Source organism: Telmatherina bonti (assembly GCF_933228915.1).
Source record: "Telmatherina bonti genome assembly, chromosome: 16".
In the NCBI taxonomy this organism is placed as follows: Eukaryota; Metazoa; Chordata; class Actinopteri; order Atheriniformes; family Telmatherinidae; genus Telmatherina; species Telmatherina bonti.
Window position 1 is genome coordinate 24,339,706 of NC_136614.1, and position 19,018 is coordinate 24,358,723.

At 37.0% G+C, this 19,018-nt stretch overlaps 2 protein-coding genes across 3 annotated transcripts; one reads left to right on the forward strand and one right to left on the reverse strand.

The window, feature by feature from the left end:
- Positions 1 to 121: 121 nt before the first annotated feature.
- Positions 122 to 2,969, forward strand: hddc2 (HD domain containing 2). Its single transcript, XM_079255195.1, has 6 exons — positions 122 to 200; positions 808 to 929; positions 1,053 to 1,155; positions 1,255 to 1,323; positions 1,405 to 1,543; positions 1,646 to 2,969. The coding sequence occupies exons 1-6, from the start codon at positions 126 to 128 to the stop codon at positions 1,783 to 1,785; spliced, it is 648 nt and encodes a 215-aa protein (XP_079111321.1). The 5' UTR covers positions 122 to 125; the 3' UTR covers positions 1,786 to 2,969.
- tpd52l1 (tpd52 like 1) lies at positions 2,966 to 17,532 on the reverse strand. Of its 2 annotated transcripts, XM_079255196.1 has the most exons (8): positions 17,450 to 17,532; positions 10,063 to 10,181; positions 9,796 to 9,944; positions 8,495 to 8,596; positions 6,807 to 6,839; positions 5,183 to 5,221; positions 4,745 to 4,805; positions 2,966 to 3,731 (listed from the first exon to the last, which is right to left on the reverse strand). In XM_079255196.1, the coding sequence occupies exons 1-8, from the start codon at positions 17,466 to 17,468 to the stop codon at positions 3,609 to 3,611; spliced, it is 645 nt and encodes a 214-aa protein (XP_079111322.1). In that variant the 5' UTR covers positions 17,469 to 17,532; the 3' UTR covers positions 2,966 to 3,608. The 2 variants fall into 2 exon arrangements, with proteins under 2 accessions (XP_079111322.1, XP_079111323.1); XM_079255197.1 differs by lacking the exons at positions 5,183 to 5,221; positions 6,807 to 6,839.
- Positions 17,533 to 19,018: the final 1,486 nt, after the last annotated feature.

Consider the following 19,018-nt stretch of genomic DNA (forward strand, 5'->3'; position numbering starts at 1 on the left):
TATCATAACACAATATTCTACAGTTGCACTTTAATCAGTGGTCCTGTCAACGCTGCCACCTAGCGGCTGTTTCAACTACGACACCAGTAAAACCCGCCTTTCTGGATCCGGTTCATGACTTAGTGATGGCAGCTACCATGGAGAAAGTAAACGGCATGAGTAATATGCTTCGGTTTTTAAAACTTATCGGACAACTCAAAGTAAGACTTCTCCACAAACCTGAAAGAACATATGCAGTGATTTATAATATACTACATTTGCACATTAAAAATCGCTCAGCCTAATCAGCACGTTGGTACTGCACAACTGATATGACCTTCTAAATGTAGTATAAATAATTATAGCGTTGAAGGAGCTAAGTAACATTGGCTGAATAGAATAATTTGCAATGATCAAACCTTTTTTTAAAAAAAAAAAAAAAAAAAAAAAAAAAAAAAAAATATATATATATATATATATATATATATATATATATATATATATATATTCCCACAAATTTATTTTTAAATTGCATTATAAATTGAACATATACTTATCTGAACGACGAATGCAGTATTACAATAAATAACTTCAAACAATAGTAAGTTTCTAGAGCTTCTAGTAATGAATTTAAATATGTCCCTTTGTAACCAGACAGCATCTTTCAGATGTTTGGTGTAGTAGATTTTTAATTTAAACATGTCTTAAAAAATTTGATGATAAACTCAATCTGTAAAGGAAATGTAATAGTGGAGGAATCTGGTAAGACATGATTCAATTTTTGGCAGATTGTATTGCTATGATGAGGCATGCGTATGTTAACTGCAGAGAGTACCACGAACTGGCTGGGTGTACAGGAAGGTGAAGGAACCTGAGAGTGTGTCAGATCACATGTACCGCATGGCTATGATGTCTCTGACCATCACTGACCCCACAGTAAACAAAGACAGGTAGGGGGAGGGGCAGAAAAAAAAGTTTGAAAGTAAATCATTCAGAAATGCTTATTTGGATCAATGACAACTTCTCATGAAAGAAAAGAAAGCATCCAAAATAATGTAAACACCTGTCCTCAGGTGCATAAAGCTTGCTCTTGTCCACGACATGGCAGAGTGCATCGTGGGAGATATTGCTCCATCAGACAACATCACTAAAGCAGAGAAACACAGGAGAGAAGAGGTGAGTGACTGGCAGCTTTCAACACATTACCTTTAGTGAAGGAAAGAAAAAGCCAGAAGATGGTTTATAGAAAGAAAGTTTCCTGTATCTCTTTTTCAGGAAGCAATGAGACATCTCTCAAGTCTTCTGCCAGATGAACTCAAACAGGAGATTTATGCACTTTGGGAGGTATTCTTTTTTTTTCCCTTTTTATATATCAACAGCAGCCATGTTCATGTCCTTTATAATTATCCTTTGGTTGTGGTGCAGGAATATGAATCTCAGAGCAGTCCAGAAGCCAGGCTGGTCAAACAGTTTGACCTTCTGGAGATGATCATGCAGGCTCACGAGTATGAAGAGCTGGAGGGAACACCTGGAAGACTTCAGGAGTTCTTCGACTCCACCACAGGTACATCTCTAGTCTCATCCCGCTCCTTGTCTCTAACATCCTTTAAATAGTCTCTTTCTCAGTTCTGTTAATTAGTCAAACCACAACTTTTCATGTCTTTAGGTCGGTTTCTCCACCCAGACGTGATCCAGCTGGTCAGCTCTTTGAATGAGGAAAGAGGAAAGCACATGACCAGCGCTGAAAGCACAAAGAAGTCTGGCGAATCACAGACTGATGGTTCAGCAACTGAGCAGACTTCCTGACTCTGTGTGACAAACTTCAGTTGGTTGATAAGATTCTGGAAGGAAACACGAGATCTATGTAAACTAATACACCAGCAGACACTGGAATTTTTTTATTATTATTATGAGTTTGCTGACAAAAAAAAAGCACAGGATCGAACTTTTGTGGATTGAACTTATTGATGGAAAGCTGGAACTTAAAGAAAAAAAACCAGCTGATTTTTATTATGACTATGGTATGCAATAATTTCATAATATAACAAGTTCCAATATGAATCTAAGTCTATAAATATTAGTATAAACTATCAAATACACTGAATAGAAATGATTCGATCTAACAGTTGATGTTACTGAGTAAATAACAGATTTTTTATTCCAGTGTTAAACAGCAGGTTACACAGTATTACAGTATAGAACAAGAGAAAATCCCTGTACTGATGATAAAATGTGAGGATGGCGTGTAGAAATATGGTTTAACTCAAAAGCATTGTTTTTTTTAGTTTTCCAGTATAGCAAAGCTTAGTCACATTTTTCAGTGTAATATAAAAAAAGAAAGAGTCATGTCATATTTAGTTTGGTTGAACAATCTTTAATCTTTATACAACAGTCATAAAAATGGTTATTAAGTAGGTGAATACAGAATAGTATATTAAACACATTCTTTTACTGTACTTGAAAGTTGCAAATGTTTGTTATAAACCTGAATGAATGAATGAATGCTTTCACCATCGAAGTGTGAAAAATCTGAATAATTTTCAGCAATGTATGTTTTACCTCAAAATTTCCTTTTTTTATTACGTTTATTTCCGATGCAACTTTTAATAAAATATTCCGAACCGGCACCTTTACATTTGTTAAGCACATGAAAGAAAACATGAAGACTATGCGATACAGATGATATGCTACAGACATAATGTTACTTTGATGGAGAAGTTATGAAGAGGACACACAGACAAAACATGATAACAGAAACGTGAAGTTGTCATAAATGAAAGTGACATCATGCAGTTTTTGTAGTATTAAAATGATTCACATTGCAGCAGGAAGAGTTAAAAATCAAGCTAAGGATTGGTTGGCAGTTAAAATGTTAATATATTAATGCTTTCTCACTACACTCCATAAATGTACAGTTGTCATGCTTCATGGTGAGAAGTTGATTCTACCATGTGATCAAATATCAACGCTATCAGCGTTACGAGGCAGGAGATGTGTATCCATGTCATCTGTGGGGTTTGACATTCAGCCAATAAATGATCATATGTATAAATTTCACCCCGTTTACATGGAATGAAATCAACTCTGCACAGCATCAAGTGTTACAATGTAAAAAAATGTAGTTTATTACTCTACAGTGTGGTAACTGTGTTGATGACTTTCTGCTGATCCAACAAGGGAGTTTCTACTTGTCATTAACAAAACAAATCTGCTCATCCTGCATCTTTTATGTTACTTATGATGCAACTGCTGGTTGGAGCACAGGCGACGTTTATCATAACGTGAAGTCCACTGAGAGTGCCTGTAAATGTAGAAAGACATGAAAGTCTCATTGCATTCATTAGTCTCCTGGTGAGATCTCATTAACCCTTGTCTGCTTTTACAAATAGCTGTGCTGATCATTTAAAAACAAAAGCCAAACAAGTTACTTTGGTCAAGCCTTCTATTGTGGAATTGCAGGGAATTTCATTAAAGTGCCATGAGACTCACACAAGATTGTCAAAAGTGATCAAATGAGAGTGTCGTGTACCATTTCAGTCAGAGCTTTGAGTAAATAAACAAAAAAGTGCTGTCATACAGCAGATATACAGTTTCTGGCTTGAGTCCTGCCTTGTGGTGCAGGCACAGCTCTAACACGGCCTCTCTGAGCTGTCCGTCAAGTTGTTGGTGGGCGTGTCCTGAGAGCTGGCATTTGCTGCGGATGAGAGGACTTCCTCAAAGCTGCCTCCTGTCCCTGCGCCTCCAACCTTGGTCTGGTAATGACAAACAAATGGAGATAAAGCATAATCTTCCTCTCTCTGCTGTGCACTATAATGTCTGTGCTACAAATCAGCCTTAAGGTGGTGCACTTTTACAAGATACCAGCGTTCAACAATAACTGCTTTTGTATTAAGTATTCAACAAGTCAAGAGGGTCTTTCTCCACAATGTAGACTTTTGCATAAACAAGCATTGCTAAACAAAGTTGGCCACAGAGTCCATGCAAAAAACTCAACACTGTCACTGCAAACAAACAACCAGGAAGTTCACTGTCAGACTGTATTATAGTAATTACATACAGATTATAGTGTTTTTTTCTTTCTCACCTGGACACAGTAGTCTGAGCTCTTTCTTTTAAAGTATCTTTTTTTATATATACACTACCAGTCAAAAGTTTGGACACACTTTTCCATTGGATTGAATGGGAAAGTGTATTCAAACTTTTGACTGGTAGTGTATAAGTGAAACTACCAAGGGACGTGTTTGAACAAATATTTGTTTTTCTTGGTTTGACAGCATGTATCAGCCTCCGAGGCTCGAAAATATCTCCTTCAGTGAGCAGTTCAGACTTGAGATACATATTGATGTTGCACATTCAGGTTAGATTAGTAAAATCCAGTGTTCATATCCTATTCTCAGAACAAAATTACAACTCTTGCTCTTGTTTTTTGTTTTGTTTCCCACAACAAATTCTTGTTAGCAGTTAATGTTGAGAAGAAATGAAATGATGACGCCCTATCAGGACTTTCTTGGATGTTTTATAGCCAGACAAGGAAATCTGGATGCAAATCGATGTTCTAAAGTTTGTACAGCTGGAATTTGGGAAATTCCTATTCTCATTTGTCAATAAATGCACCACCAACTTCTGCTGAGCTCCCACCACAGGAACAGTAATGTTTCCTACAGGATTTTCTTCTACTGAATTCAGCTCTGCGACACCCAAAGAAGCATGTGCCTGCATTTCTACAATGGACAACATGAATGAATAATACACACACAATGTTTACCTTGATACTATAAACTGTACTCTCAACTTTCTCTTCAAAAGTCTTGAAGCTGGGAGAGTTTCTGTGAAGGAAAAACATGAAATCTTGTTTACTTTTCTTAGAATATTAACAAAATTATGTTCTGCTTAACCTTCTGAAATAACGCAGTTACAGTCACTAATTAAATCAGGATATTTATGACTATTTGTACCATGAATGGGTTTTTTTTTTAATCAAATTTTTTTTGGGTGGGGGGATGCATTATTTAAACAGATTCATAAACGTTACATGACGTCAAACAGTTTTAATACTAAAAAAAAACCTTCCATTTCATCCAGGACCATCAAAATGACCTTATCACTACAAAGTCATTAATACGTAAATAATACAATAGTCAAGAGCTCATTTCTGATCACAAGCTTACACACAAACAAACAAAGAAGCACACAGGGGTGTTACCTCATGGTGGGCATGCTCATAGAGTGTTTGACAGTGTAACTATCTCCAGAGAGCGTGGTGAGAGAAAAGTCAATGATTAGCACAAAGTACACACAAGCAACACTAAGAGCTAGCAAGATGCTTACAGGGAATTAGCTGAAGATGTGTGAGACATGAAGCAGTTCCAACCTCTACACAGATAAAAAGACATTACATCTGCAGTATGATACCATGCAGAGCTGTGTTCACATGAAGCTTCATCTTTCTTAATTCATTAGATCAATAAGTTAGAAAAAAAACAAAAAACTGCGTTGTCTTCAATCAGTTTATTACTGGCCAGAATTAGCTTAATTTTATCACTGCTGGATCTCAGGACATGCGGGGATGTTTATGACATCTGTTTCACATGATTCACTGAGACAACTTTTTTTTCCCTCCTTTTTAGAGACCAAAATGAATTTGGGCTGATTGTAGGCTGAAAGAAGCACCTGACTGGATTCAGCCTTGCAGGAGCACAGCAACATTTTCTTCAGCTGACTGAGTCTGCACTGCACCACTCAGCTAGTTAGCCTCACCAGCTGATCTAACTGAGATCTAGTGATGTGACAAAATGTTTTCCTTACCCTACTGCATTGGGTCTTGGAAAGCATGTAGAGAGATGGAGAACATTTTAAATGCTTTTATAACACTTGGACAAGGCATTGTTAACATTACAGTCACAATGTGCTTGCCACAAATATTGAGACTAGTTGTATGAAGCTATTTCAGAAACAGGAAGTGTGCGAAGCAAAGTAAACAGTGTCATATTGAAAAATTTAGGAACCATTAAAGTACACAATGAAAGTTTTCTACCAACATTAAACAATATAAGCACAGAAAAATCAACCTCTTCACACCCACACAACATCATAGACATTGTAACGATGAAAAAGAGAAGTCCACTAAAAGAGAACTTGCACACAGAAACAGAGCTCATCCTAATAATAAACTGGTGTAGAAAACAAAGAACAGCTGGGTTTCTGTCATAAATAAGCTTATATCTGGGTATTATTATTCATTTATTATTCTTTATTGTTCTTTTTATAATTCTACTTAAGGACTGCACTTGTTTACTTTGTTGTATTTGTACAATGACAATAAATGATTTCTGATGTCCAGGTGTGTATTTATCATGTGGTTTCTGCACATTATAGGAAGATCCCCCCAGTATAACCAGTTAGCATTAATAACAGTGCAGTCAGGTGGATTCTATCTCTTTAAATTGATTTTTACCAGATGTCATTATCTTATTGCAAAAATGTCTATAATTATCACAGTAAAAAGTTTATCAAGTTCAAACTCCAATCGTTTTATTTTTCAAACGTGAGTTTGGTATACCTATATTGCAACACGCCTTCCTTCTGGCCATTATCTGACAATAACTGATTAGTATAAGAGGAGGACATAAAACGTAAAAATTAATAGGACAGAGAGATTGATATACAACCAGCATATCCAGTACAATAGTGCAGAAAGTTTTTTTTCTTGGAAACTGAATGTAAGAAAATATTAGTTTCCAAAAGTTTGGAAATTTACATGCAAATAAGAACAGAGCTAAAAGACTGAAACATGCTGATTTAAAGCAAAGCAAACTGTGGGAACATACCTCCGCGGCAACAGTAACTCTAGACCAGCCATGCTGTAATATAGTAATGATTGAAATACTGCATATTGTTTTCTTGTAATAATCCATATTCCAGAAACATTTTGACAAAGTGTGTGAGAATAAAATCTTCAAAAGGCATTTCATTTGGATCATTTCACACCCTAAACAGACAAATCCCCCAAAACTGAGGTAATAATCAGATTTTTTTCAAACACAGTGAACACAATTTTCAAACTTTTTATAATTATCCTTTGGTTGTGGTGTTTTCAAACTCTAAAAGTAAAAAAATCTAAAAGTTGCCTTAAATTCCAAAGCTTTAGTATACTAAAAGCACAAACTGCTTTTTTGTATCTGTAGTCAGCTTTGTTTCTTGATCTCCAAGAGTTTTTCTTTCTTTCTGTTACACGAGGTCACACAGACCCACAATCTCAAGCCTGTTGTCATTACACACACACACTCACACTCACAAAAAATGCTCTGTTCATTCCACATGAAACAATGCAGGCGCACATAGGCTTCCTCCCAGCCTTGTTTTTATTCCCAGCCTCTCAGACACAGAGCAACACAGTTTGTCAGAGGTCGACAACAAGAGGAAGAGAGTGACTGAGGGAGACAGGCTTTGCCACGAGCCTTCAGCTCCCTCAGAAAGCAGCTTAATGTTGTCTTACATAATCTCAAGCTCTTCTGAACTGGTTATAGCAAGGGTTGCAACTGTGCTCTCTGTGACACAGAGATGGACACAGATACAAGTGCAGTGCATCGGGTGGTGGATGGGTGCAACAGGTTAAACCAGGTTAGCCGTGCAGATACGTTGATAATGAATTAGTATGATGAGTAAAGTGGCAGTCGTTCACTGCTCTTCAGGTTTCTCCGAAAATCGCTGAAAAAAAAAAATCTTTGAATGTTTGAAGCAAAACGGTTTTGGACAGCTTTCAGTCTCCTCTTTGAGTGCTGAGCTTTTTTAGGAGATAAGCAGAAGGAGAAAATCCGTCACGTGCCAATGGCGCAACCAAATTCAGTGGGTGGATTCAGCTGCAAGGTTTGCATGTTTTATTGTAAACAAAAAGACCTACAGAGTACTGTTACTACGCTTGCTAGTTACGACTGCTTGGCAGCCAAGTCAAGGGAGATGCAATTTCTGACACTTGACAAAGAAAAAGCAAACAAAAAAAAAAGAACCAAAACAAAACAAAAAACTAGATAAAAACTTGGGTATACTCTGTGCTCGATCCACCACAAATGCCGCCACTAAACATGCTACTAAGAAGATGCCACAGAACGATCTGCTGAATTGTGTATTGTTTCTAGTGGTGTACACAGTTTAAAAAAAAAAAAAAAAAGAGGAAAGATTCAATGATCAATTACTATTTTCTTCAAAAAAAAACAAGCCCTAAATGCTGACATCTCCTCAAAGCTGGGATTCTTGCATCTATATGGTGATGTTCAGCTAAAAATCCCGAGAATGTCCTTACTGCTAAATCTGATCAGAAAGTATTTGATTAGATAAACCACTGCAGGCACACACTGTTCATCCACACTAATAAAACAAACCCATGTGGCTCCTTAACATTTTTACCCCAAAGGAACTTAGCGACGAAATGTAGAAACCTTTAAAGATATCCTCTTGGAAAGTCTCGGAAATTCCTAACTTGAGGAATTCCTTTTTAAAACGCAACATCATTGCTTACCTCATGTCTCCGAACTTCCTGGTGATGGCGTTGCCGAGGTTACTGAAGGCTGCTGAGGTTCTCTGTCCCGCTGTGGACAGCGTCTCTGATGTCTTCTTGTAGCTGACAAACACACCAACAGATGAGGCCATATTGTTTAGGTGCAACTCAGTATAAATGTGGAATTGTTATTGAAACACAAACACACAGACATCCAGAGATTAAAGACATAGAATGAGCTTATTAAGCCTTGATGAATTATACTAAGTTTTACCGGAATCTTTCTATTTTATGTCCCATGTTTTCCATTTGCATTGATGAGTGGGATTTGTTTACACTGTCACACGCACACGCAGCAGCTTTATGCAGTCACACAGTGCAACTTCATTATCCGGTTTCTCCAGGACCTGACTCTCCTGTGGTCACACTGGTTCATTATAGATGAGGACTGAAGCTGAGTGTAAAGTGATCTTCAGGACAAAGTGTAACTGGATAAGAAAAGCAGCCTTTAGAGACTATCTGCTTGCTCTTCTCTGTCTCCTGACGTCTGGATAAAAGCTCAGCTCTGCCCATCTGATCAAGAAATTTGATTGTTTATCTACTGTTCAGACGGAGTGACTAAAAAAAGTTAATGGGAGAGATTAACATTTTGAAGAATATGCTTGATTTTTTTTAAAAATGGGAGTCAGATGACAATACTCGTGCATGTTACTAAAGCTGACTGATTAACTACTCAAACCACCTAAAATCATGAAATTTCTGGATGATCAGAAGGCATTTTCACCAGGACAAAAAGACCCACAACGTCGTTTGAATTCAGTTAACTTTTACTAAATGGTTAAGCAGAAAAAGTTAAGTAATGAATTCAGACTACAGAACAGAGAGAGTTCATTTTGTAGAGGACTCACATTTACTACAAACTAATCATCATTTCCAGTGAATTTAGAAAACATCTGCTGCTAATGGTCAACAACAGCCTCAAGCAATGTTTTAATCAGGTTTGTTATGTCTGTTTTTAGTTGGGACAAAAGAGATTATAACTCACACACATGCTCTGCAGCAACTTGCAGAGCACTATGCTTTTAAGTGACTGCATGATGCAACTGTTTCCTAAACAAGCTCATTTTGGACTGTGAGTTCATGCTGGCTGTGAGAAACCCACAACTACTTCTGTGTATTTACTTTAAGCGTGTGTGTCCTGTGAAGGGCGTCGATATTGACAGCAAACATAAAAGCCATTTTACATGATGCTGCTGAGACACATAAATGGAAACGCTCATTCTTTCAAAGTCTCTCTGTCTCACATGCACACGTTAACTTACGCCGTGGAGCTCTGCATGTCATGCCAGCCTCTGCTGAAGTTGTTTTTTAGCTCACTTAGAGGAGTGATGCCCAGCTTCTGTTTGAGTTCCAAATGCTGCTTCTCTTTGGACAATAAAACCTGCTTCAGTGTACTGATCTCCTCTTCCAGCTGGACACACACACAGATAAACAAGGGGACTCTTACTAAGCTACATAAAACACTGAATGTTACTGGACTGATTGGGAGCACTTTGCTTGTGTGTTTGTGTGTGGGTGTGCATGCATACTTTAGCCAGCTCTTGTTGGATCTCCTCTCTCTCCTCTTCTGTCATGATGGAGTTGTTCAGATTCACTTCTGACACCAACTCTTCATCAGCCTCTCGCAGAGGTTCAGAGTCGAGAAATCCTTTAAAAAACATACACACAAAAGCCTCCATAAACACGCTTTAACATATTTGTGTACATGGAAAGTAGGTATTAGCTGACAAAGTAAACAAACTCATAAATCTATTTTTGAAAAATATACAATTTCATTTCCAACAATATGCATTTCTAGAGGAAAATAGGTGATTTCCAGTTTTAAACAGCTTCCATTTCTTAAGTCAAACACACATGTCATGCTTTTTTTTATTTCAAGCATGATGGGAAGAAACTGTTCTTCTAGATTGGTTGCCTATACTGGTGTACATTGTGTGTACATGCTGCAGGCTGCTGTACTGGCACTGTGTCTGTGTCCACATGGCCTTCTGAGTGTTTATGTCCACGTCTGACTGTGTCTCTGATTGTTATGCAATATGTGGCTGCAGCCTGTAGGGCTTTAATCTGGCTTAACTAACATGGATTATCTTGCTTTACCTCTGCTCACCAACACTACAGTGGGCACTAACACAAGCATGATGTTTTCAGTTTTCAAAGGACAGACTGAACTTTGAGCTCATGCAGAATTGAATGAAGGATTTGATTTAAGTTTATATTATAAAAGACACAAACCATAGAAACATTCATTTATCAGTCTGATATAACAAAGAAAATAAAACAGTGTAAAACAGGTTTATGACAGAAACACGATTATAGAAATTCTGCCTGTAAAACCAAACTTCATCAATCTATTTTCAGTCATCTAATCAGCGATCTGGTCACACCAGTGTGAACGCTCATTCCTTAGGCACATTGTACGTACATTGTCTCATGGGAAAATAAGGTGTTCCCAAACCAAGTGAGATATATATTCTCTCCAGTGAGTTCTTTAAGGCCTCCTTACATTGGAAACACCTGCCCTGGAGAATATCCATAAGCTATCCCTAAAGGTTGTCCAAACCACTTCATCTGGCTCCTCTTTACTCTATACAAAAGCAACTGCATTGTGGTCCTTTATCGAACGGCTGATCTCATCATATCCTTAAATCTGGAATCGCTCTGGATGAAACTCGTTGTGATCACTGCTCACATTTAAATACATCTACCTAAAAAAAAACAAAAAAACAACTAAAATTAAGACAGAATAATAAAAATAGATGAGAGCAACAGTCAGTGCAGTGACTCTTGTTTTGCTGAAGGATTCCCAACAAAATCCCGAAGCAACACAAAAACAACTGTGTACAAAAAACACAAGAAAGATGAGCTGGTGCACACTTGTAATCTGTAGATGAGTTTTATGAGTTTTGCATCACTCTGAGAGAATGTCCAGGCAGATGGCTGCCCTCTCTAAGCCGGGTTCTGCCAGAGGTTTTATTATTTCCTGGTAAAAGGAAGGTTTTCTTCTTTCCACTGTCATCTTGTGCATGCTCAGGATGGAGGACTGGGTCAAAGTAAAGATTCAATGCAATCTGTTGATTCCCTTAACTAGACTAGTTATTATGCATTGGCTTGAATTGATGTGTCTGTTAAGTGCCCTGAGATTACATTGTTTTGTCATGGTGCTATACAAATAAAGCTAAAATGAATTGAACTAACAGAATTTTATGAACAAAACCAACAAAGAAAAGCGACTGTACCTGCAGTCAGGTGTCCTCTCTCTTGATGGTGCCGCATTATAAGACATATAAGACATATGAGGAAACAGTAGGGTCAGTAAAGACTGATTTCTGTCTATGTAATTCTAAATGTTACAACAAAAACCTGTTGAAAACTAAAATTAAGGAAAGCTAAGCAGCACAAGAACACACACTCACGCACACACACAGATAAGTATCTTATAAAAACACAGCTCAAACCACTGAACTCACAGCACAGCTTGCAGCAATATAGTCGGCTTTTCTATAGCAGGAGCTGTTTTTACAAACATGACACTGCAGGAGGACAGTAGGAGTTTTAAGCAAATGTAGCTGAAATGGAAGCTTTTCATGTGAAAGTGCATCAAGTATTTGTTCCTGTTTACACAGCCATGACAAAGATGTTAAAATGCTGGAGGGATGTCCTGAATTATCGTTCCTTTTCTTCAAATAAACAAACTTACAACCCAAACAACAAACATTTCCAAAAGCATTTCCTCAGAAACGTTTATGTAATGTTCACCCTGTTTGACTTTCTCAGATGATAAAAGCTCTCATATTAGTTTAGGCTTCAGATTTTTTTGTGTAATTTTTTAACAGCTCAGCCAGGTACTGATAGGTAGGGTACAAGAACATAAGCAATACTCTAATAATTTGTTGCCTATTTTTTTCATTTTTATTAAATTATTTATTGGTTTTTACCAGTTTATTGGGATTGATTTTAAGTTTATTACATTGTATTTATTGATATTTTAGTATTGTAACATTGTTTTATTTTGTGCAGCCCTTTGGAAACTGTTTACGTTTATAAAATGTGCTGTATAAATAAAGTGGATTGAGGATTGATTGAATAATTTGTTGCCTCTTTAAGAAATTACAATCCCTTCTCATGTTGATGATGTGCATTTATTTTGAACATACAGATTTCATATTAGGTAATGTCACTTCCTTTACACACCGATCCAACTCTGTTGCTTTTCATGCTGAAATTAAGTTACTTTTTAGTCAATGCAAATGCAGTTTTTGTTTGTCTATAAACATATAATCATCCAGGTTTTCTTTAAAATAACATGGCTCTGCTTTATGCTGAAATGTCTCCTTTCAAATTTAACTAAAACAAATTTCTTATTAGCATTTAGTAAGCACTGCTTTTGTTTAAGCAGTAAGTGATATTAATTACTTGCACTTATCAAGTTAACGTCTTCTCCATCCTCATTCTTCAGAATGCCCATCTTTGCTTTAGCAGGCAAATGGCTTGCTTTAAGGTTTCAAAGATCCAAAACCTATGTTTTGGTTTTTTTTCATAAAAATGCAAGATAAATAAAATAAACAGTCAAAACATTTTACAAGATTTAGGCAAAATTAAATACATGTTACAGTAGCAGCAACAATATTGTCATAGTTAAATTAACGCTTCTTATTATCAAAAAAGGCATGCAATCATATAATTCTCAATATATATTAATAGTATAATATATAGTATAGTATTACTAATAGTAATAGTGTTAATTTAACTGACTTCCTCTTTTATAAGTTTGAAGCAAACGTCTCCTTCCAAAGGTTCGAACTGAAAGTCCAGCTGACCTGTCATGTGATCATTCACACAATTTATACTAAATGAACAAATCTAGAGGACGTAACCAATTTTTTTATTTTAGTCGGCATTAGCTGCCCAAAGCCAAAACAACACTTTTAGAGTTTCCAGAAGTTAAAAGAAACATTACTGGCAGCAGTTGTTGCCAGTGGTATGCTGGTAGGTGAAGAATGCTAAGACTTAAAATCAACTCTCCATATTGAGGCTAACGGTAAAATTAGATCAAGGATGCACAGCTTCGGCTGTCCTGAGAAAACCTGCTCTGGAAGTGTCACTTTCTATGCCACTATGCTATAGCATTGTACTAAACTGGAGAAGTGGGAGAATGGAAATATTCAGGTCATATTACATAGACTGCATCTACAGGGACATTACTATGAAGAGTTTGTTCCTCTGTTCACAAACAAACGTACAACCTCCACTACATTTAACATTGGTTGAACATCTAACATAACGTATGCATGTAAATTGAATAAACCCTGCATAAATGAATGGATTTGAATTTATTAAACCTTTATTTATTTATTTAACTGTGTTTTAGTTTTGTTTTCTGGTCTACTGTGTTCAGACCAAGTACAATATCAGGAAGAGTGCATTAAAATCTAAATGTATGCATTAGCTTTTCAGAAAAAAAAAAAAAAAAGAATTTGCCCAAAATATTATTACATTAGATTATTTACATCGTTATATTAACAACATCACATGAATAATTGTGTCTTTCCAAGTGAATAAAACCACTAATTACTAAATAACATACAAACAACATGCTACCAGTGACAGCTGTAGGTTTAGATGTTCAACCAAAGTAAAAGGTAATCTGCTCTCTGGGCTCTAGTATACATCCCTTTTCACCTGTGGTGGTCAGGTGCATGTCCCAAGTGGTGGACATAACCCAGTTGTCATCGTGGGACACTGATGAGTGACACCACTGATCCTGCCCAAGTGGTGAAGTTTTACCCCATTCGTCCAGGTTTTCCCCATTTTGCACCAATGGAGCCAAGTCCTCCCCATAAGAGCTCCTCCGAATTGCTTCCTCTCCAGAGGAACAAAACATTCCCTGATTCAAACCTGAGCAAAGTCACAGTGGAGTACATTTAAAGTGCCTTAAAGAAGTCAGGACTACTTTCACCTTCTATAGTCTGAGGCTTGTGGAAGTGTCTGTAAAACTCAATCAATCAATGTATGAAAGCACATAATACAGAGGTGAGGATCACAACTAACAACAGCCGCTTCATTTTAACAGATGCACAGTTTACCAGAGTTTCTTTCTCACTTGCTACATCAGCCAAGCCCTCTACTCAATCATATCTGTCAATAAAGTTTAAGCAGCACAACTGAACAACTTTGATGGTTTAATCAAAGAAATATAACCAAAATTTGTTTGTGATTTTGTATCAAAGACAAACTTGGCTTTGATGGTTTTAGTAGTGTGTCTCATTGTATGTGACCTGAGATCTGTTAGTCGTGGTATTCAGAGGTCATAATGTCTGTAGTGTCTGAGGAGAGAGAGAGCACTACTCATTTTCTTAAGATTTTAAAGCCTGATTTTATTTAATGGTTTTAATCGTGTCTGTTTGGCTGGTTAATAACACATTTTCCTGAAGATTGGGCCCTTTAAACTGAGCTACCAAATACAACTCGGATTTTACAAATTTACTCATATCTTATGCTCTAAAAATTAAAAAATGAACACTTAGATAAAGTAGAACTGACACTTTATTTACTCACTCAGATCACACTCTCCATATCATTTGTTAAATCAGCACTGAATCGTATTAAGTATGTTATCCATTTATTACAAGTGACAACTTTTAAGCACGCTGCTCCTTTATTGGTCAGCGAGTTTTTAATGCCAATTTCCTTTTCATTTGTTCTTGGTTTCTGATTCACTGTGGATTTAACTGTGTTTTTACTTGGAGAGTCACATCTTACCCTGCTCTCCCTCATGTGTGGCTGAATTAACCCATTCCTCTCCGGGGCCCATGTCGCCCCAGTCCACAACTGCGTCACTCAGAACACTAGAATATAATTCTTCAGTGAGGCAATACAGCAGAGTAAAAGGAAACAAGAAAGCAGGTTATATACACACAAACACAGGGATTTGATGTGCCATCTGTGTTCATTCTATACCTGCTGAGCACAGTGAGGCCTGAGCCTTTGCAGTTTTTCTGACCATGCATTTGCATGGGGACAAGAAATCTGTTTTTTCTGTCTTTGTGAAACAGATCTGAACTTCTTGATACCTTCAAACAGGATATCCCACATTCCTGCTTTTTGCTTGTTCATAGAAGAAACTAATTGATCCCTAATAATATTCTTTAAAAGATATTGTGTAACTTTAAAACAATCTACACAGCGTATCTGACATTGTTAAGCAATGGAAGTTCTCTGGTTGCAGATGAAATCTTATTACGCCACACTCAAGGGCTACAGGAGGAAACAGCCCAGCATAAAGTCAGTTTCACTGACAATCATTTCCTTCTGGTTCCACATTTTGGTCAAAAGAGCACAAAAGAAAAGTTCACTGCGTAAAGTTTAGTGTAATAACGACAAAAGTCCAGTTTGTGTGACATATATTTCCATGTGTGAAAATACTGGATGTCAAAGCATCATTTGAACAGAACAAAGCAGATGATGAGAAAATTTAACGCGTTTGCATCAACATACTCACTATGCCCTTCATTAGCTGTGGGGTCTAATTTTTAAACATCCCCGTCCTTCGAAACTCTCCATTCTCTAAGTATCTCCCCCCTGCTTTTTCTGGGGGTGAAATACCTTTGGTCACAAGATTACCATTTGGCCCAGTGGTCATGAGGCTATGCTAAATCAGAGGCCCGGGGATGGTCATATGGCTGGAAAAATCAATTAAAGCAAAACTGGAGGTCAAGTTGACAAACAGTTATACAAATGTACATACTGTGCTGTGCACTGCATATAAACTATGTAAACCCAAGATTCAACTTCATCACATGAAGATTCAACTTCATGTCACTGCAGCTGCAATATTTCATTTCACAGATTTAAATGATTGCCTTATAACGACACATGAGAGGATTATAGGCAGCAGCTTTGGAAGGTTTTTGGAGAGTTTATGTTTCCATAATGAATGAAAAACATCCTGAACAATAATTCTTTTTTTCCCCCTCGCTCTAACTTTGGACCCAGCCTCTCTGACTCCCTGTTAGCTGGAACAGATAGCTTTTTAGGCCTGGAATGCAATTACTTACCTGAGTAAACACTTTTTTTTTTATCCCTCTAAATACACATAGAGGTATAGCTCTATTCGATATATTATATTGGCTCAAAACAACATGAACATGCCCTAAGATCAGTCAGGAAACTGTTCTCTTTACCAAGCAACTCCACAAACATGACAACAGCAGATCTGACAGCATTGAAAACAAAGAAAATAAATGTCCTTTATTACCAGATAAGATAAACAGACATGGCCAGTTTTATCAAGTAAGTGCCACATATATTACTAGAAAATCATCTGCACACTTCATAAGCAGCATTTCCCGTAGAGTCAACAAAGAAGTTTAAAGATGTCAACTTGACAAAATTAAAAACCATGCAAAAAAAAACAACACAGGGAGAATTCACGGATTTCATGTTTCATTGGTAATCTGTCTGGAATTTATTCAGAAAAAGCTAAAAATGAAAAAAAAAAAAAAAACAAAAAAAAAAAAAAACAGTTTCCAGCCTAGAAGTCTGAGTGCAGCACAAAGTTCCAGTGTGTACCTGTGGACCTCTAAAGCTTCATGACTGTGCCATCACTTCTTAATCCAGTCAAAAACCACCAAAGACCTTTTTTTTCTTTTCAATTACAAATCTTTCAGCTTTAAAACGCGCTACTTTAAAGGACATGAAAATTAAGACTGTTAACATTAACTACTTAGTAAGGTGTACTTCGTAATTTGTATCAAATTTTCATTTACACCTCAAGTTGCGCAGAAGCAAACATTAAGTTCGGCTCTTTAACAGCAAGCAGAAGCAACTCCATGATTGCTGCCACGCCGCCACTTCAAAAGACACATAAAACAAAAACAATAACAACAACAAAAACCGTTATAACCGAGACGGACTCACCTTGTTGTCTAGTTTCCATTTCTATGACACAGGTGAGCTCCTCAATTACTCTTCAGGGACAGACGAGGGTTGGCAGCACGCGCAGCACCACTTAGATCAATTCCAGCCCCAGGTTTTCTTACATGTCATGCGCTGGGCCAGTTCATGGGCGGAGCTTGGGCCAGCAGCCAATAGGATCGCGCGGATGTAATTCACCAAGTCTGTTTACTGTAGGCACAGTGATCTGTATTCATTGGATACAATAAACTATGTTAAGGGGAGAAAATAACTCTTTTATGTAATGACATTTTTATAAATAGATAAATTGATTAAAAAAAAAAAAATCATTTCACAAAAATAAAGTTACTTAATATAGCAAAATTACCAGCATGTCTCAAGTAAATTTGCAAGAAATGAAAAGAAAGAAAGAAAATGTTAAAAGTAGTCTACTCAAATGCAATATGTTGGTTGATTGCTGGTCAAATACATGCTCTGCGTTTCCAATATCTTTTTTCCAATGGCTGACTTTGTGTCCTTGTATACAGTCATTATTACTATTATTTATACCTCAGTTGTATACAGAGGTGTATAAAGTAGAAGTAGAAAGTAGAAGTCCTGTTCGGCAGCTCTTTCTAACCAGTCACTAAACCAGGTGAATTTAATTAGCTCAGCTCTGCTGCAGGTAGATGAGCCTGTTAGTGAAAACACCTGTTCTAAATGCATCGGCAGATCCAAAAACATGGCCGGACTTCTACTTCATTTTTACTTCTACTTCCTCTTTATTCACCACTGGTTGTATATTTGTAATCACCCAAGTAACTTTATACAATCCCTTTAAACATTTTGACAACCTGTAATTGTACTTATATTGTTTAAACTATAAAGTGTTGTCCAGTTTTGTTACTTATGGTGCACTCATGACCCCTACTGACACAACGGTGAATATTGACAACAGAGGGGTTATTTATGTTCAGACAGCAAGCGATGACCTGCATGCTGACACATGCTTGCTCAAACTCACACAGACTGCAGTAAAAAAACAAAAAAAAACAAAAACCATTTCCGTTTGAGATTTTGTTTCAGTGGAGTTTATTCTTCATTAAATTGTCAAAGAAAACTGTGCCTGGCTACATGAGCAGTAATAACAATATCAGCAGGTATCTCTGACAGTGGCAGCAGGTGAAAGAACAGATTCTTGGTGCAAACAAACACATCAAGTTTTTTGACATTTCTTTGTAACAAGATACTTGGAAACAAAGTGGTGTGTACACATCAACATGTTGCTGTTGGTCCAACAAATCCTGGCCTACATGTGTGGAGAGGGGAAACAAAGCCTCCCGATGTGACTGACAATAACCTCTGAACTACAATACCAACACTTGGGTCATCCGACTCGATATAAACCACTCAAGCGTTATCAGACTCAAACATTAGATTTACTGAAAATGACACCATTGTTGTTGTTTACAGAGAGCCAGGGCCCAATGTTAGCCTTATACTCATGTCCATTTAATGTTGATGACAACTGCTCCATCGTTTTATTCCAAGACTTTGAATAACTTGAGCGAAAATAAAGTGACACTTCCAGAT